This window comes from Stomoxys calcitrans, chromosome 1 (genome assembly GCF_963082655.1).
Source record: "Stomoxys calcitrans chromosome 1, idStoCalc2.1, whole genome shotgun sequence".
Lineage (NCBI taxonomy): Eukaryota > Metazoa > Arthropoda > Insecta > Diptera > Muscidae > Stomoxys > Stomoxys calcitrans.
Genome location: NC_081552.1, coordinates 77,631,217 through 77,651,883, shown reverse-complemented (window position 1 = coordinate 77,651,883; position 20,667 = coordinate 77,631,217). Strand labels below are relative to the sequence as shown.

General features: G+C 36.4%; 2 protein-coding genes and 3 long non-coding RNA genes across 7 annotated transcripts in view; 4 read left to right on the top strand and 1 right to left on the bottom strand.

Annotated features, from left to right (window-relative positions):
• Window positions 1–376: 376 nt before the first annotated feature.
• On the top strand, window positions 377–4,476 carry LOC131994073 (uncharacterized). Its single transcript, XR_009396414.1, has 3 exons — window positions 377–820; window positions 920–1,155; window positions 1,805–4,476. It is a non-coding gene; the product is annotated as an uncharacterized LOC131994073 (long non-coding RNA).
• Window positions 4,477–4,568: 92 nt separating this feature from the next.
• LOC106093764 (peroxisomal membrane protein PEX16) lies at window positions 4,569–6,831 on the bottom strand. The gene is made up of 2 exons (XM_013260915.2): window positions 6,614–6,831; window positions 4,569–6,550 (listed from the first exon to the last, which is right to left on the bottom strand). Exons 1-2 carry the CDS (start codon window positions 6,723–6,725, stop codon window positions 5,637–5,639), a joined length of 1,026 nt encoding a protein of 341 aa, XP_013116369.1. The 5' UTR covers window positions 6,726–6,831; the 3' UTR covers window positions 4,569–5,636.
• Window positions 4,665–7,711, top strand: LOC131994072 (uncharacterized). Its single transcript, XR_009396413.1, has 2 exons — window positions 4,665–4,917; window positions 7,560–7,711. It is a non-coding gene; the product is annotated as an uncharacterized LOC131994072 (long non-coding RNA).
• A 4,989-nt stretch (window positions 7,712–12,700) lies between these two features.
• LOC106093763 (uncharacterized) lies at window positions 12,701–14,968 on the top strand. Of its 3 annotated transcripts, none has more exons than XR_009397085.1 (4): window positions 12,703–13,050; window positions 13,140–13,171; window positions 13,228–13,764; window positions 13,882–14,968. It is a non-coding gene; the product is annotated as an uncharacterized LOC106093763 (long non-coding RNA). The 3 variants fall into 3 exon arrangements; XR_009397086.1 differs by having other exon boundaries at window positions 12,705–13,050; window positions 13,228–13,618; window positions 13,679–14,968; XR_009397084.1 differs by having other exon boundaries at window positions 12,701–13,050; window positions 13,228–14,968.
• A 1,409-nt stretch (window positions 14,969–16,377) lies between these two features.
• The window catches only part of LOC106094473 (uncharacterized), a 56,091-nt gene continuing 51,801 nt past the window's right edge, over window positions 16,378–20,667 (top strand). Inside the window, exon 1 of the mRNA XM_059362621.1 lies at window positions 16,378–17,480. Within this exon, the coding sequence (XP_059218604.1) occupies window positions 16,843–17,480 (638 nt within the window). The 5' untranslated portion in view covers window positions 16,378–16,842. The remainder of the gene's footprint in view (window positions 17,481–20,667) is intronic.

The following is a 20,667-nucleotide window of genomic DNA, read 5'->3' as shown; positions in this document are numbered from 1 at the left end:
GGTGGCAGGGTTGAGAACCCCCTGGATGAATATGGTATGACTGAGCAAGTCGGAACCCCACCATAGCGCCGCATTAGGTGGTTCCATAATATAGTTATTCTGTGTGTTCATACTCCAGGATAATGGAGGTAATTACGGATAATCGAGGCAATGAAAAAATTCAAAAATATATTGTCGATCCCGGATAAAGGTTGTTGCTAAATTCGGTTTTCGCGGTGAAACTCCATATAAAAAAATAAGCGGAAAAAATTGATTAAAAGTTTTCGTAAAAAAGTTTTCTAGTAAAAATTTACATCTCACGACGCCCAAGAAGAGCACAATCACTGTTGCTGCGCAACAAGTCGCTTTCTTATGTAAAATAAACGCGATTGCCAAACTTCTAACTGCAACCATGATATAGTTATCAGTTAGTGTACCGTAAACAGTTTTGTATGTATGTTTATTTGAGTTTTCTTCTATTTCGATTACATGGCAGTGTGATTATCGATTACTTAATATAATAATTAAATATCACCGTTTACGGGATTGTATATGTAGTCAAAAGCTTATATACATGTAACATATGTTTTGTTTCTAACAGTTAGAAAGAATATGTAAAACGAATTGAGCAATGCTCGTGGCAAATATTTTAGGATAAATTGTATAAAATGATCGTGTTAATGGTTTTTTTTTTAATTCTGTAGAATTAAAAGGTAGTATATCAACAATTTTTTTTATCATCCACGATAAGATCCATGCGATGTCTTATGAAATAATTCTGGCAAGGTGCAGGGGGTGATTCGTTGTCAATGGTTCCATTGATAATGGCAACTGAAGAAAGGTAAGCTGAATCAGCCCATGATGAATTTTCCTCTAACTCAGAAATTTCTCTTATCATATCGTTTTCATGTGTGGCCATTTTTTGTACAAATATATTCAGGTGCTTGAACCCATATGCATATAATGGTTCAATGTTTGAAATATTGTAGATATAAGTGTTTGAGTATTTTTTCGTACGAGTTTGGTAATGTTTATTTGTACATTTCCTCAGGACTTTTCTCTCCAGGATTTCCAACTCTTTGGCCACTGTCGGAGATACAGTGAACCAGATCGGAAAGCCGTATATCAGCATGGGCCTAATGGCCACTTTATAAAGCAACAATTTAGTGGACTGCGGTAGGTAAAGGGTGATTTTTTTGAGGTTAGGATTTTCATGCATTAGTATTTGACAGATCACGTGGAATTCAGACATGGTGTCAAAGAGAAAGATGCTCAGTATGCTTTGACATTTCATCATGAATAGACTTACTAACGAGCAACGCTTGCAAATCATTGAATTTTATTACCAAAATCAGTGTTCGGTTCGAAATGTGTTCATTCACCGTAACGTTGCGTCCAACAGCATCTTTGAAAAAATACGGTCCAATGATTCCACCAGCGTACAAACCACACCAAACAGTGCATTTTTCGGGATGCATGGGCAGTTCTTGAACGGCTTCTGGTTGCTCTTCACTCCAAATGCGGCAATTTTGCTTATTTACGTAGCCATTCAACCAGAAATGAGCCTCATCGCTGAACAAAATTTGAACACATTTCGAACCGAACACTGATTTTGGTAATAAAATTCAATGATTTGCAAGCGTTGCTCGTTAGTAAGTCTATTCATGATGAAATGTCAAAGCATACTGAGCATCTTTCTCTTTGACACCATGTCTGAAATCCCACGTGATCTGTCAAATACTAATGCATGAAAATCCTAACCTCAAAAAAATCACCCTTTATTTACTATTGAGCAAATATTAAAATGAACCCAAAATTCTGTTAGCCCTTTGTATTGGACCTCTAGCATGCGGATTGAATTTCAGCATCTTATCAAATGTGATGACCAGATATATAACTTTGGATTCCACCGGTATATTGACACTCTACGGTACGACATGTTTGGGGCATTTACCAAACATGCATTCCTTGTGCAAATTGCTTTTGATTTGGCGGCATTTATTTTAATACCCCAAGGACTTATCATGGGCATAAATAAGGCAATAATCTGCATAAAGGATAGCCTGCGAATCTTGAGACACATGAGAGAAATCGTGTAAAAATATATTGAAGAGATGAGGCGCCAAAACACTGCCTTGGGGTACTCCGCTACAAACACATCCAAAGTCTGACACTGTGTTTTGGACATCTACGCAAAATTTTTTATTTGTGAAATAACTGTGAAGAATTTTTACCAGGTACGGATCCGTTTCTAACCAATTAATTTGTACAATATGCCTGTATGACTGACGGAGTCGAACGCCTTCTCTATATCAAGGGATATTGATTATCTTGGAAGATTGATAGTTATGTCATTATGAAATTTCAATAATGCGTGTTGAGTGGAGTGCGCCTTTCTAAAGCCAAACTGGAAATTTGATACTGGTTCAATAATATAACCATTTTCTATTTTCTCCTTAAGGATGTGTTCAAATAATTTCCCAATGTTGGACTAGAGGGAAATCGGGCGATAATCGGACGGAAAAATGGCATAAGTTTTCTTCTTGGTTGGAAGTATTTTCGCAACCTTCCAATCTGACGAGAAGTATCCATTGTTGATGCAGTGGTTAAAAATAACGGTGAGGAGGTTTATGATGGAATCTAGAAATTTTTTCAAGACATGGTTTGATATTCTATATAAGCCACTGGATTTTTTGTTATTCATACGATGAATAATATCTTTGACTTTTTCAGGGTTTGTAAAATGAAAATTATCTGGATTATGTGATGCATCGAAATGATCATCAAAATTATAAATATGGTGGGGAATGGCATTTACACAATTTGCTACTCTTTCTTACAAGTCCTCAACTGGTCAACGAGGCAGTTTATGACTGAATGTACCGTAAACAGCTGAGTACAATTTTTTCTCGCTAAGTGCACTATCTGATAACGAGTTTTGGTTGTGTGTGGGTACTATAATTAAGAATCATAACACAACGATAAATGGCGCGAACTAGTAAAATACACGAAATCAGAGTTGCACTATTCAGTGATTTTGACAGATAGTGCAATCAATATTTTGTTGTAACAAACTATTGTACGAAGTTATAACGATTGTGAAAGTGTTGTGCTCTTTGTTTTTTTTTTTTTTGTTTATTTAATTTATAACAACAAAAGTACTACAAAATCTATTAATTTTTACAAATAAAAGTAGAATTCGTTTCTTTTTAAATAGTTTTGTGTTTCATTATTTAATAATTTCGAAGCGGTGGGTTTTTGTACTTAAGCAGCTGATAAATTGGTTGGTGTCATATGAATTTTTATATGTAAATGGCAACATTTTGACCAAAAAAATCAAATGTGGTCCACCGAAAAACGATTTAGGGAAATTTTTCCCCAAAAAAAAAGTAGTACCAGCCTTAAGGGTTGGTATCGAGATATATTCATTTACAGGTAGCGGAAGTTGCCCAACAACAAAATATTGAGTGCAATATCTGTCAAAATCAGTGATTAGGGCAACCCTGATTTTGAGTATGGCACTAGTTCGCGCTATATTTCGTTGTCTTATGGTTCTTAACTACAATATAATGCACACAAATGCAAATGCGAATTTGCCCGTGAACATTCCATTAAGGAACTGGGACATATAATGCACATATACAACCAAAACTCATCGCGGAAATCTTTAATTGTTCCGCGAGCGGAATTTGACAGTTATGTTGTATTTTCATACCAATAGACGTTTTTTATCTGCACTTTTGGTTTTATTTTTTCGCAAATAAATTAAATAACAAAAAGAAAAAACCATCCATTGAAGCCAATAAAACAAAAATGATGCCGACAATAGTGTCAAGCGTTGTCACTAAAATTTCTTTTTGCCATTTTCCTCACTATAAACAGAGTACTACTTTTTCGCCTATTTTCCTCCAGCGTTTCGCCGACGTTTTTTTATATAGAGTTTTACAGCATTCCACCTGAAATACTAAACAGAATACTCAGCTTTAGTGTGCGTAATAAAAAAATACAAATATGCATTTAAAAACGAGAAAAAAATTTGACTCGATTACCCGGAACGCTTCCGATTCCGACCTTCCCCGATAATCGTTTACATTTTTGGTATCACGTAAGTCTGGAAACGATTGAATATTACTAAATGAAATTGACCTCCCCCGGCAAAACAGAGTACTTCTGGCTCAATTACGTTCCGCCAGATGCAGTCGCCTCAACTCCTACAGAGAAAGGATTGAAGCTGACGGGCGAGATGTATGTCTTGATTGTAACCAGGGACCGCACGATACACGTCACCTGTTTAACTGCCCAGCCAGACCCACTCGATTAAGACCCAGATCCCTGTGGTCGCACCCCATCTTAGTCGCAGAGTTCCCGGATCTTGACACAGAATCAAGCAGACGAAATATAGAACACAACAAACTGCTACAACAACTCCCACTAAATTTGATATTCGCTTTCGACTACGACTGCTGTCGATTTTCGGCCTCGACAACGGGAATAAGGGAAATAATTACCTTTCTAACTTATAAAAATTACTTCATATTTGCCCTCGTTTTGTAAAAATACCTTGGGAAAATTTTCAAAACAAATTTGAATTTCCATCTTCGTTTTGCATAATGCAAAAACCATCCATTAAAGCCAATAAAACAAAAATGATGCCGACAATAGTGTCAAGCGTTGTCACTAAAATTTCTTTTTGCCATTTTCCTCACTATAAACAGAGTACTACTTTTTCGCCTATTTTCCTCCAGCGTTTCGCCGACGTTTTTTTATATAGAGTTTTACAGCATTCCACCTGAAATACTAAACAGAATACTCAGCTTTAGTGTGCGTAATAAAAAAATACAAATATGCATTTAAAAACGAGAAAAAAATTTGACTCGATTACCCGGAACGCTTCCGATTCCGACCTTCCCCGATAATCGTTTACATTTTTGGTATCACGTAAGTCTGGAAACGATTGAATATTACTAAATGAAATTGACCTCCCCCGGCAAAACAGAGTACTTCTGGCTCAATTACGTTCCGCCAGATGCAGTCGCCTCAACTCCTACAGAGAAAGGATTGAAGCTGACGGGCGAGATGTATGTCTTGATTGTAACCAGGGACCGCACGATACACGTCACCTGTTTAACTGCCCAGCCAGACCCACTCGATTAAGACCCAGATCCCTGTGGTCGCACCCCATCTTAGTCGCAGAGTTCCCGGATCTTGACACAGAATCAAGCAGACGAAATATAGAACACAACAAACTGCTACAACAACTCCCACTAAATTTGATATTCGCTTTCGACTACGACTGCTGTCGATTTTCGGCCTCGACAACGGGAATAAGGGAAATAATTACCTTTCTAACTTATAAAAATTACTTCATATTTGCCCTCGTTTTGTAAAAATACCTTGGGAAAATTTTCAAAACAAATTTGAATTTCCATCTTCGTTTTGCATAATGCATGATCTCTACTGGAAGAAAAAAATCTTTATATTTTTGTATAAAAATACTTAGTTTCTCCAAACATTTATTAACATCATCGTCCATCCAAGCATTCGCTTGAAATGTATTAAAACAGTTCGCCCCTTACAAAATACCCATTTTACCACAGACGTCATTAAGACTTAAACTACTTAAACCACTTATAACTCTATAAAAATGAAGGAATGGATTATGTGGACCAAATATAGAAATATATTGATTGCCAGTGAGGTATATAATCTCTTAAGGGACCAGCTAACATTTTTGCTATTGGCACTCGGCCTAACAAATTGAGCAAAGTCTCAAGACGAGATTGTGTGATATTTTCATAAAAGGGCGACCGCATCAAGTACATGCACAAGTTAAGGCAACGATGAGACAGTATGCGCTGCTGTTCCTTGGACATTTGTTGACGGTTCTTGTGATACATTTTAATACTAGCCAAGTCAACTGCTAATGAAACAACATACTGTTTCCAAGATTTTTCTCCAAATAAACCCATTGACACCAAGTGTATCAAAGGTTTGGCTATGTATAGGTACTCTGCTTGCAATAGAGCTTTGGGATGCTGGCGCTTTTGCATTGTAAGCACTTCCTCTTCTAATTTAAATGTGCGATATTGTAGCGGGGGAGCGCCCTCAACTTTTCGCATTAATCGACCGGATCTCTTCAACTTGAATGTAACGCTATGCTCATCGGATCCAAATTGGTTTGTACTTGAGGTGGCGTTGGATTTTTTTAACAACGATTTCCTATTGAGCGGCGGCAGGGCTGGTGATGTTACTATCCGTACGGAGGAATGCTTTAAAATAAAATACCTTCCTGCTGCTTTAAAGCATTGCAACAAGGTGATGAAAACCCATTTACCCTTGGGACCAAATAATCTTTTCGCGGATATTTCAATAAAAACCTCAGTGTACTCTAGGGTGGTTAGAATGACCTTTAGACGATAGCTGAAATTTTCAGTTCCCGTCGTCTCCGCCACAGAAGAATATTCGTTTGATTCTGAACGTATTTTGGATAAAATACGATCATTATATAAAACAAGAAGATTCGACAGAGAGTACACAAGTTCTGTGGCTATTGAGGAATCGGTTATCCGTCCTGAAATATCAAAAGTCAAACAAATATGTGAACCAGTGCAAAAAACTCCAAACCTTAACTAACCTGCTACAAAGTATGAAGCCCATTTTGCAGTCATCTCAAAGTCGCCAATAGTTTGAGGATTTTTTTCTACCCATGATTCGTAGCTTTTTAGAATGTACTTAATTTTATCCATATCTGGGTGGTGTCGTCGAAATAAATTAATCCCCACTAATCTAATCAATCCGCGTAAATGATATTAAAAACTTTCCCCAACCCCTCCAGGGAACAGCTGTTGTGAGTTATTTGCGATTACTGCACAATTACAGTATGGTAACTAAAAACATCAATATGTATTTGGTGTAGCGTAAAAATAAATAGCATTTATTTGCAGTGCTATATAGAGCAGTGCAATGAAATTTGTATGAAAATTACATCTATCCAGAACTTTGTTGTCCTGGATAAATGTAACATTCATACAAATTTCATTGCATTGCATTTTCATACAACTTTCATTGCACTGCACTATATAGTACTAAATTAAAACACAAGACAAAAAAAAACTTAATATGAAAAAAAATGTTGTCGTCTGATCGCTTGGCTTAACCTTATTCAGCGAATCTGGCGTATGGTCCAAGGCGGATTTAATCAGGTGGTCTCACGCGAACAACTGTTAACAGATTTTTGTTTGGGTTATCTTTGTTGTTATCTTCTTTCTCGCATATTCTCTACTTATTTACGCACACGTATACACATACGCAAACAAATTTCTTTGTGTGTGTTGGGAAAACGTCGATCAGCTTGATGGCAAGATAGCGGATGGCACCATATGATTTGTGCTTGTTGTACCACCTTTAATTGTTTCGCCATGGGTATGGCGATTTTTTATACTTAAGTTCATTTCTATAATACAAAGAGCTTTTCGTAACCGAATACAGATTACTATTGACAGCAAATAGGAAAAATATAAGTAACTCTAATACTTAAATCTATAAACCTAATTTTTTTTATTTTTGTTTTGATTTTGCAGTAAAACTAAATGTCAAGTGCTTGCGATTCTCTCCAAAATCTTAAAAGGATGTTCTATTTGATCCGATATTCCTCACATAAGCAACAAAACAATGTTCTAATGATGAAAATACAAATATAAAATACATTTGAAGAAGATTATTGTAAATCAAAGTTAACTGTATTTAGTAGTTCCGTTGGGGGTTGATTTTTGTTGTACCAATGTCTTTACCTCTTAATTGTACCATGAATCCTACATAAGGACTAGTACCCATGACTTAATTACCAGGTACCAAATACTTACAATTCCATGGCAGCCGGTTGTACGCACCGGATTGACCCGATGGAAACCTCACCGGCAAGGGCTGCCGCCACAGTGTACGTGTTCGCCTTTTTTCGTCATGGGAGAGGTAAATCTCGGAATGTTTTCTCCGCACGCTTCTGGTCCGTGTCGGTATTTAAAAGAACCCCGGACCGTGGTTCTGTTCGGTTTGCCTGAACCGCCCATGACATAATTACCAGGCAGTGTACCGTAAACAGCTGAGTACAATTTTTTCTCGAGAAGTGCACTATCTGTAAACGAGTTTTGGTTGTGTGTGTTTTATAGTTAAGAACTATGGTTCTTATGTGTTCTGACAGACACAAATAACAAAAAATGGCACGAACTAGTAACATACACACAATAAGAGTTGCACTAATCAAAGATTTTGACAGTTAGTGTACTCGATATTTTGTTGTTGGGCAACTGCCACTACCTGTAAATGAATATATCTTGCCAACATCCGACCCTGCACCGGTTTATAAACATAAAGAATATTTTTATTTTTAAAATTACATACTTATTATGTCCCAGCTGCATGTGACAAGAACACATACATTTGTTCTTAGTGAATTGCAGTTTTTTTAATAATTATTACACAAATAAGCTTAATTATATCTAAAAACGATTGTGAAAAAACCGACGCAATAACTATTGTTTTCAGCGCTGGCAATAAAACGACATATGGTTACCGAAGCAAAATAAAGAATCGCACATTATTTATTCAGCTGCTTTTGTAGGTTTTTGAATACGAAATGCTATAATGGTTGTATTGTACAATAATAACAATTGTGCGCTTTAATGAAGCATTAGTAAAATTTTGTGAATACGGCTGTAAATCTTTTAATTCACCACCGTAGCGCAGAAGAACGCCTGGGTTCGAATCCTGGAGAGACATCAGAAAAATTGTTCAGCGGTGGTTATCCCCTCCTAATGGCTGGTACAATGTTCGCTTTTCGCGACATTTTTTCGTAATTAAAATTTATGTAAAATAGATTTTTAAGGAAAAAAACTTGCTGATTTCATTCAATAGGACATTCCCCCATTAAGGCCGGTACTATACTCGGTTTTCGCGTTGAAACTCCATATAAAAAAACAAACGGAAAATTTGCCGAAATGTGTTCGTTTCGTCATAACTTGTTTTTTCATCTAGGGAAAATTTTTATTTCGGGACGCCTATTGAGAGCACAATCACAGTCGCTGTGTAACAAGCCATTGTCTTATGCAAAATAAACGCGATCGCCAAAGTTCTAATTTGCACTGAGTGTTTATTAGTGCGAGTGATGTTGCTCACATGTATTTACTTGGTGGAAAAAAATAAAGTGTAAGTAAGGAAGTATTTTTTATATAAATAAATAAATATACTCAAAAGAAAAATATATATTTCTTTCACAACAAGTAACTCAATCAATTTGTACGAAATAAAAAGGTTTGTGAAAGAATGTGTTGTCCTTTTGGTCTGCAATTACAACAAAAATATTTGGATAAAAGTGGAAGATGCTGGCAAGGGCTTTTGGAAAGATTCAGATAAATAAATTCTGAATTTGTCTCTTTTTAAATTGTTTGTGTTTCATTATTTATTAATTACGAAGGGGTGGGTTTTGGTTGAAATTACAACATACATGAATTTCAGTACGACCCAAACACTCACATTTATGTGTACACATGCACGTAAGCAGCTCATAAATTGTTTGATGTCATATTAATTTGTATATGTAAATCACAACATTTTGGCCAAAGAAACCCAAAAAAAAAAATCAAATGTGGCAACCTTGTCAAACCACCGAAAGAACGTTTTTTGGAAAATCTTCCACAAAAAGAAAGTAGTACCAGCATTTAGTTATGAAAAAATATTCATAAAAGTATTATGTTTTCATTGAGATTTGTATAGTGTTTCAAAAAAGTAACCGTGAGAAATGCATGTTTTCAACTGTGGAAAACTAATATAGTACCAGCCTTAAGGCTGCGAACAGAATGAGCGCCGATGCCGAGCGGATACGAGTCGAGCTTATTGGCGCTAGTTCTCATGCGAGAAATAAATTTGTCTATAACACATTGAATGCGAGAATCAGCGATGAAATACTGTTTGTTCCATGTGCTTAGCTCTTATGTCTTGTAATTTTGTTTTTCATTTGTTTCACAATGCACTTATAAGGTGGTCATGCGAACAACTGAGTACAATTTTTTTATTTTTGTTTTGATTTTGTAGTAATTTTAAATGTCAAGGGCTTGATAACACAGCTGTGATTTTTTTTTTCAAATCTTAAAAAGATGTTTTATATGATCCCATATTCCACACATGAGCAACAAACCAGTGTTATAATGATGAAAATGCGAATATAAAACACATTTGGAGAAGATAAGTTGGAAAACAAAGTTTATTTCTAAAACCACTTTGACATTTTAATTTACGACATTTGCCACTCAAGGTAATTTCATTGGGGTTGACTCTTGTTGTTATGCTAATGACGCTACCTCTTAATTGTACTATTATTTGTGTTTATAAAATTGCTGCACACGGCAATGGATTCATCCGATTAAGAGAATTTAGTTTTTCTAGTGTTGTTAATGTAATTATTGACACCAAAGAAATCGAAAAAACATCCAATTACACTAAAAAGGAGTGATTTGGGCGAATTTCATTATTTATATAACGCCGGAAAAAATTTCACTTATCATTTGATCGACTTGAATTTTTTTTATTTTCGAAATATGCACGCTAAAAATTAAACATCAACTATGCAAACAAGTGCAAAGAACGCTTTGGAACTGTTTTCCTGCACTCAATCGGCCTTGCTCTCTGCTCTACTCGACGTTCACTATGTTATGCACAAACTTATTTGTATTGACTGGAATGGAACCAGTTTTCTCGCTCTCACTATCTTTATGGTATTGACAATCTCGGCTCGGCATTCAGCGCGAAGTCTGTTCGCACCCATGGCGAAACAATTAAAGGTGGTTTCATTCGTACAACAACCACAAATCATATGGTGCAATCCGCCATCTTGCCATCAAGCTGATCATAGTTTTGCCTACGCACGTAAACATGAGGGAAGAATATGCGAGAAAGTAGATAACAACAAAGAAAATCCAAACATATTAATACCGTCAAATCCGGCCGACGGTTCCCAGCTGTTCACGTGAGACCACCTTTTTAAAACCGCTTTGGTTCGTACCCTAAATCTGGGAACATTTGTGGGGTACTTTGTCTTGTAAAAACATCTCCCCAAGGAGGTGCCGGACTCGGCTATAAAAAGGAGACACATTTTTAATTGTGCTTAATCTTGAATTGGACAGCACTCATTGATATGTGAAAAGTTTCCCCCTGTTTTTAATGGAATGTTCAAGGGCAAATTTGCAAATTTGTGGCTGCTTAACATGATAATCCATATAAAAACAAGAATGTCAATTAGGAATTGTCCAGTTGACAGCTTTGTGGCTAGGAAACTTCATACATTTGCAGGTAGTGGCAGTTGCCCAACAACAAAATATTGAGTGAACCATTTGTCAAAATCAGTGATTAATGCAATCTGATTTCGTTTGTCTTACTAGTTCGCGCCATTTTTCGTTGTTTGTTGTGTTATGATTGAACTATAATACACACACACAACCAAAACTCGTTGACAGATAATGCACTTAGCGAGAAAACATTGTACTCAGCTGTAATGTCATTAGCCCAGCTGATGGAATTTTTCAATTCCAGAGATTCATCTCAGTAAAACGCCAAATGCTTTGTTTGGATTTTAAATTTTTTCACATTTTAAATATTTTATTATGTACACGTTTTAATCATAACACTTTTGTTGTTGTTGTAGCAGTGTGTTGTGCACTGAGGTGGCAGCTCTTTTAAAGACTCCATGAGGTCAGTCCGGTACGTACAACCAGCTGCCATGGGATTGCATAACTATTTTGATCTTGAGGCTGGTACACATGATAACGCAAATAAAATAAAAACTAGAATAATAATAAAATAATAAATAAATAATAAAATTAAGAAGTAGCGTCATTAGCACAACAACAAAAATCTACCCCCAACGAAACTACTTTGAGTGGCAAATGCCGTATGGCCATGCGAACAGCTGGAGGCCACCGTAGCGCAGAGGTTAGCATGTTCGCATATGACGCTGAACGCCTGGGTTCGAATCCTGGGAGACCATCAGAAAAAAAATTCAGCGGTGGTTTCCTCTCCTAATGCTGGCAACATTTGTGAGGTACTATGCCGTGTAGAACTTCTCTCCAAACAGGTGTCGCACTGCGGCACGCCGTTCGGTCTCGGCTATTAAAAGGAGGCCCCCTATCATTGAGCTTAAACGTGAATCGGACTGCACTCATTGATATGTGAGAAGTTTTCCCCTGTTCCCTGACCGACATTTTGCCAACACTCACAAAGAAATTTGTTTGCGCGTGTGCGTGAATGAGCAATGAATATGCGAGAAAAAAGATACCAACAAAAAGAATGCAAACAAAAATGGGACATTTTAATATCGTCAAACCTGGCCGGCTGTTAACAGCTGTTCGCGTGAGACCACCTTATTAAATCCTCCTTGGATCTTATGGTTGAAATAATTTAGTGAACCCATGGTTGAATTAAGAAGGTTGGCTCACTTACCCAGCTGATGGGATTGTCCAACTCCAGAGTGGTTTCCAAATCCCACCATAATGCTTGGTTTTAGATTTTAAAATGTATTCACATTTGAATTGTTTTAATTCATAATTAACACGTTTTTAATCATATAACTCTTGATCTTGTGGCTGCTACACATGATAATAAGTATTTATAAGTATAAGTATTTTTTTTATTGAGACTTTTTTTCATTTTCAATACAGTAAGTACATGCATAACGAGTGGTTAACATTTTACCCTTAGAACTATACTTGTCTTGTTCTAATATTCTATGTTGTTGAACTTAAGTTACATGCTACGTGAAAGGTTGATATACGGGGCAACCAATGTGTTCGAGTGAGACAAGGCTTGCTCTCGGCCTTAACATATGTCTATAGAGCTAAATCGTCTGTCAAAATATATAATTACTACAACTACATATATAATACTACAACTACATAACACTTAAAACTAAAAAACCAAAACGAATCTGCATAAACAGTGACAATGGCTTGTATATGTGTATATATGAGTATAAAAACAAAGCATATGATTTAATGAATGAACGTGCTGAGCACGATATCACATAAGGTAAGTAAAAAAAAATTTGTTTGAATAAATATTGATTTGTCTGAAATGAAATCTTAAAGTTATTAGTTATTGTCTTTCTATTTTTTCAGTTACATATGTGAGATCTTATTGCGCTATTGAGGTATGTTGTACTTATAAGATGAAATAAATAATGTAAAAACATATTCTTTCTTTTAGACGTCGTTTTAGTGTAGAATTGAGGCAATATGTTTTGGTCAGAATCGTTATCGGTAATTTCGCTGAGGATGGAAATAGGAGAACGGTATGCCAATACAGACCAGCGCGAATTTCGCTCAGCGTTATAAATATCAATCAACATTGAGTTCTCATGGTGTTGCAAGCTGAGGTGAGCGGGTGCATTGGAAAGGGCCAGTCGAGGTGAGGAATTATGCGCATATATTATACAGTCATCGGCGTACAGGATTGCTTGCGAATCTCGACTGGTATGAGGGAAGTCATATAATAACAGGTTGAATAAAAAAGGCGCTAGAACATTCCCCTGAGGGACTCCACTTCCAACGGTACCCGGAGATGACATTGTATCTTGGATCTTCACGGTGAAGTAACGGTTTGTAAAGAAACTGCTCAATATCTTTATCAAGTAAGGGTCAACTCCAATTTTTATCAGTTTGTATGGGATTCCTTTATGGCAGGCAGATTCAAAGGCTTTTTCTATGCCTAGCAACAGTACTGGATTGGTTTCTAAGATTTCGGGTAATATCCGTATGAAATTTCAACAGAGCATGTTAGGTTGAGTGAAATTTCTTGAACCCAAACTGATAATCAGAGACTGGATTTATTATAAACTCGTTCTCAATCTTTTCTTTTAAGATTTGTTTGTAAATTTTGCCGATATTGGAAAGTAATGATATTGGACTGTTTTGCTGCTTGGCTTTTTCCTTATTGGTATAATAATGGCCTTTTTCCACTGCAACGGAAAGTACCCCAGATTAATGCAGTGGTTAGAAATACATTCAAGGAATTGTAGTGAAGATTGTGGTAATTGTTCTAAAATAAAGTTCGAAATCCCATCAGCTCCGCTTGATTTCTTATTATATTTATAGTTTCTTTAATTATAATTTTTAGAAGCTGGATCTGCTTTGAGAGAATGAAATATTCCTGACTGTGCCTGTTGCCTGTCCTATGAAAGATCTTTTTGAGGTCTTTCTGCCAAGTGTGTTTTATTTTAAAAATCTTTTCACCTTTGGAAGTTTGTCCTGTTGGATTAGAATTTTGCGGGAATGGGCATCATGTACAGAAGTGACTACGCCGTTGAATTCGCTAATAAAGTCGTCAATTTCATTAGTCTTCAGATTCCTATCTGAAAGTGGAATAATATTTAAGGATGCAGAATCCAAATCATTTCGGAAGTCATTCCAATTGGTATCCTTATAAGATGTACACATTCTGGGTGCTTTAGTAACCACCTCGGAGGAGATTAGATTCAGTTCGAGTTTTATTGGAAAATGGTCCGAGAAGGTTGGAAGGCTTGAAATCGTAAAGTTTGCGTTTATAGGATTTATAAGATTTGGACTGACGAGATAATGGTCGAGAAATGATGGACCATTTGGATAGGAAGGCGAAGAGTCACAGAGTCTGACCACGTCCAAAGGGTTATCCAATAGCCAGGATTACAATGTTTCTTCATTTGTGTTCTCAGAACTGTCACCCCAAGAAAAACTTTTGGAATTTAAGTCGCCACCAACTATAAAGCCGTCAAATCTAGCAAGAAATTCTAACAGCTTGACAAGACCAACTTCCAGTCTCTTCACTGGATAATTGCATGTGATGTAGATAGAGCCAATTAGGATTCTTTTATGGATGTTGTTGGATGATGTATTTATCTGAATAAAAGTCGAGTTCAGCCCAATGTTCCTGAATACGATTCTGCTGTATTCAATGTTATTTCTAATTAAAATAGCTACCCCTAGGGGCGAGCCATCAAAAACAAAGTTGTAGCCGTTAATTTTTATGTATAGTCTCTTTCTTAGGTGGTATTCTTGAATCAAATCAACATCAACATCATAGTTCAAAAGAGTGTTACGTAGGCCTATTTGACGACTTAGGTCAACAAGTGACCTTACGTTGAAAGTCAGACATTTTAATGATCTATGGATCATTAGACTTTTTCAAAAGACGCAAAAACTCTGCTTTTGCTTCAGCCTTTGACATTGTTTGGTATTCTATAAGGAATATGCTGATTTCCTGTTCTGATATATTAATGGCTTTACTCACATTATTTTTGACAATAGTATTATTCTGGATGGCTTTGTTTATCCTTTCCTTACGGGCGCAATATACTTTTTATAGATGGGGCAACCTTTCCAATTTGCTGGATGGCCAGATTCCTTGCAGTTAGCGCAAAATGGATCGGTGGTATCTGTCATTACACGGGCACACTCTCCCGGTTCACGTTGCTGGTCACATTTAACGCATGTGTACGCCGAAATACAATTGCGAGAAATAAGACCCCATCTTAAGCATCGATGGCAATGAATGTCGTTCTTCCTTTTAGGTTTCTCCCAGGTAACAATTTGATTCGGAATCCCCCGAATGGTTGATACGTCTTACCAGATTTAAGGATGATAAGAACCAGGCCAGTGCTCGACATCAGTGTTGGAATGGAGGCCACGTATGACCACGGAATCTTGTCTCATTTCTTTAAGTGTGAAGGAGTGAGACTGGATGTTCTTTTTTCTGAGAATCGCCATCATAGCTGCATGAACATTCACATCGGCAAAGTATACTTTGCTTTTATTCTTTTGATAATTTTAACTTTGAATTAGCTATCTGGAATCTTTGAAGGCAAATCATCAACCAACTCTTTTATGTTCACATTATAAAGAAAAATTGACGGTCACCAATTTTTCTTTTTGGATCAGCCGTCTTGGCATCAGGTGTTTGCTGTTGTGCGTGGCTTGTACTTACCTGCTTGACGGATTTTACTTCCAAATCGCTTTACACACCAAGTACTGCGAATTTGTTTTGATCGTCCATGAATTTAGTTGAAATGGCTTTATCTAGTTGGGATATGTCGACGTCCTGCGGCAAGATGGAGTTATCCATCTTTGCCTTTTGCGTTCGTTTTGCGGGCTTTTACGTTTGTTGTTGTTTGATAATATATGCATCGCCTTCTGTGCATTAGCCAATGAGGCCACTACTTCCACGATGTCATAATCCATTTCGGGGGTAAGGATTCTGGCATCGCGGTTGCACGGTATTATATTTTTAATTCGCTGAAAATAAAAAATTTGAAAAATCTAGCAGTGAAAAAATACGTCTGCTCAGTACGAAGTCCAGGGTTCACATGATAATAATAATAAATAAAAACTGTAGGGTTGTGTAGTTAATTTCGTTGTTGTTTAGCAAGTGAGCCAACCTTGTTAATTCAACCATGAGTGAACCCCGACAGAGCTCAAATGCAACGCTGTGGTACCAAATACGCGGTTAACCGGAAAGCATTTCTAAGCCAACTACAAGATCAACATAACAAATGGCAAAAGGACAAAGAGGAAAATCTGAGCCAAGGAATGAAATTTTCCTACAGTGGTAGCACAAAAAGAAAAGAAAGTACAAAAACAATAAACTTGTTGTACAGCTGCCGCCAAGACGTCTTATCCATAGGTACAACAAAAAGAATTACGCAGTATTAGACAAAAAGCTGAGCTAGGCTAAGTTTGAGACGGGCACAAGCTTGTGGCCTAGGCTTTGTCCTTTTAAAAAAGTCAAAACCAATTTTCATAAAAGAATTTGTGAATCTGTTCATTAAAAAATTGGGTTAATTTTAAGATAATGGCTACACCACAACAAAATACCAGAATTGCGTTATCTGATCGCTTGGAAGGCCTGCGAGTGGCCACTACACCGACGCAAGCCAATAGACCCAGTGATCCAGTGCCAGCCTCTATATTTGCCTCAACTCTAGTTGACAACATCACAAATGTTGCTTTGGCTCAAGACTATGAGAGTCTCATACCATCACCAGATGAATTAATTATACGCCAAAGAGGAAAGCGAAGACCTTTAACGGATTGGACACCGGAGCAAGCAGCATCCATCAATTACACACGTCACCCCTTCCAACGTACCCCCACTAAAATGCCATTGAATACAAATATGATCTTGAGAAGTTCACCACGTAAACGTCTATCTATGGGTAGTACACCACCTGAACCAATGCTGGCATCGTTAAATTCTCCTCACAAAGTCAGTGCAAAACAGCAGTTGTGGCCCGGATCACCAATTGTGAAAAAAATACGTTTGGGGGATGAACAAAAGCCTATGGCACAAACCAGTGATGAAATTCCATTGGCAAAGGTTTTACAGGGTTTGTCACAACAACAATTAATTGATTTGATAATGGACAAGATGGCAAATGATACTAAAGCAGAAGCGGAATTAAGATCACATCTACCAATACCAGATATTGAGTAAGTGCATGTATAGATTTACTATATTGTTTGTAAAATAATTGTATTTTTTTTGGCATTAGCGCTTCGTATTTTTCCAACTTGCTGCGAAATAGTTTTTTGTTGCATGTTTTTTAAATCAATCTCTTAGATGTTTTTATCAGGATTGTGACAGATAATTTCCATTATAGGGTATTATTATTATTATTTTTTTATTATTTTTTTTTTAATTACATACTTCGTTCACTTCTTTTTCTCTACCATATTTTATGAGTTTTGTTCTCATACCCTGAAAGGGGTTTACTTTATTATGCTAGAAAAACGTTAGCTAATTTAAGTAAACTGAGATGTTTCTGTTTTGCAAACTTTTTCGAATTTATGTTTATATTTAAAATTTAATGTAACTAATGTACGTTGAAACTGTTAAGTATTTTTTTTTTTTTGCTATTACTTCCGGGTAGCTATGATCTCTTTGTTAAAATTGTAATTCTTTAAGGGGTCGAATGGCTTCGATTACATGTTTGAATAAATAAATTTAAATAAAAGGCAATGGTTTCATGGCGATATTGGAAGGCCCAAGATCAAATGATTTCATTTATTTGAGCAAATGTAATACAACGCCATCAGGCCCATTAAAGATAATTACACTATGCATACTTTTTTTAACATAATATTAAAAACTACTCAGAAATGAAGCAGTTGCTCTTAAACATAAATTCGTACAAAATGAGAAAAAGAAACTTTATTGCAATGCAAGAAACACTACTCATTGAAAATGTAGGAATAAATATCATGTTTCTAAAGATAACAATGAGATAAAAACACATCTCAAAATAAAAGAAAATTGATAAAAAAAACCCAAAAATACCAAAAGGGATAAACAAGAAAAAAAGAATATACCATAAACCCAAGTAATAGCCCAAAATAAAAATAAGCGTTTAAATTAAAGAAAGAAGATTTGTAAAAAATTTCCGCAATAATATTCAAAAAAATGCTGAACGTTTTCAAATCCTCAGGCGGTGCATTGTATAGCCGGGCTACCCTTACTACAAATGAATCATCCATTAGCTTCACAATCCTAGGAATAATTTACTTACTTCTGATATAATGAGCAAACTCAAAGGTTGAACTAAAAACAAAGGACAACGGCGCTTAATTACCTTAAAGAAAAATAACTAATCCCATGGAAGCCGGTTGTACGTACCAGATTGGCCCGATGGAATCCTTCATCGGCAAGGGCTGCCGCCTCGATGTAGAAAACACTGCTACAACAACAACAAAAACATAGAAAAATAAAAATAAACGCGACTTGACATACACAGAAAAGGAGCCCCCAAGAAATCTAACAACGTATGGACCAACATGTGCACGACGATTAAGATTATATATAAAACGATCAACGCAGTTTATTGTGTTCTATCTTTCGTCTGCTTGATTCTGTTGAGTGTCAAGACCCAGGAAATCTGCGACTAAGATGGGGTGCGTCCACAGGTATCTGGGTCTGAGTCGAGTGGGTCTGGCCGGGCAGTTAAACAGGTGACGTGTATCGTGCGGTCCCTGGTTACAATCGGGACATACATCTTTATCTTTAAACTATAATGATACAATCATCGTTGGGGATTTCAACAGCAATCTGATAATCGACAACAACCTATCTAACATCATGGAAACACTTGGACTAGTCCCATTTAATACCAGCATACCCACGCATTTCACCAGTACCAATTCAAGCTTGCTAGATTTAGTCTTTGTCAATAACATATCCAAAGTACTTATCTATGACCAACTTTGTGCTCCCGGCTTTTCAAAGCATGATCTGCTATTTTTTACGTATGATATGCATGTAAATACCAAGCCTACGAAATACACGTATCGCGTTATAAAAAACATTGATGAAAGTCTGGTAAGCTCTTGTCTCGACGAAGTCAATTGGAATGCCATTTATTCATTTCACAATGTGGATGACCAACTTGCGTTCCTACAAAATAACATTTACATGATTTATAACAGCTGTGTCCCTCTCAAAACCAAGGTGGTAAATCATAAACAACAGCCGTGGTTCAATAATACAATTAAGTTTTTAATTGAAAAAAGAGATATTGCGTATCAAAGGTGGCAACACTTTAAAACATTTGAACTTCACGATATGTTTAAATCTGCCAGGCGGGCAGTTGTAAAAAGTATTAATGCCGCTAAATATGAATACTATAGCCAAAAATTCAAATCTGCGATAGACAGCAAGTCAAAATGGAAGACTATTCGCGAAATTGGTATTGGCACTAAACAATCTACTGCTGAAAATATTGACATAAATAAGTTAAATGAGAATTTTATAAAATTGAATAGCAGCGTCAACAATTCTAATATATATTCCTGTGTACATACAGCCCCAATTGAAAACGATTTTTCATTCCGATGCGTAGACAATAATGAGGTCATGGAAAGCATTTTTGCAATTAAATCAAATGCTATTGGAACCGACGAATTGTGTCCAATTTTTATAAAATTTGTGCTGCCCAAGCTATTAACATACATAACATATTTGCTAAATAGTATAATTACACAATCTACCTTTCCTAGACAATGGAAACTGGCAAAAATTATACCAATACCTAAGTCAAATAATGATTTCCGACCTATAGCAATATTACCTTTTTTGTCTAAAGTTTTGGAACGTTTACTAAATTCTCAGATTTCCTCGTTTCTTGAAAAGGAAAAACTGTTGACTGAAAACCAATCTGGATTTAGAAAGAAAAGAAGCTGCACCACAACTCTTATCGATGTCGTTGAAGATCTTCGTAAAAGCCAGGACGAAAACATGACATCTTTTCTTGTTCTACTGGATCACAGCAAGGCGTTTGACACAGTCAACCATGATATATTGTTGTCAAAACTAAGGAGATTTTTTTACTTTACCGATACCGCCTGCAATTTAATTTCATCGTACTTATCAAATCGTTCTCAGTGTGTTGTTCTTAACGATAGGAAATCTAGATCATTAAATGTATTACGAGGTGTACCCCAAGGTTCCATTCTGGGCCCTTTGTTATTTACCCTATACATAAATGATCTTCCTCACGTTCCTGAGACCTGTAGCATACAAATGTATGCAGATGATGTGCAACTATATGCAAGTACTAAAACCGTGGATATGAGTACCTGTATTACGAAAATTAACAACGATCTAAAATCTGTTTATGAGTGGGCA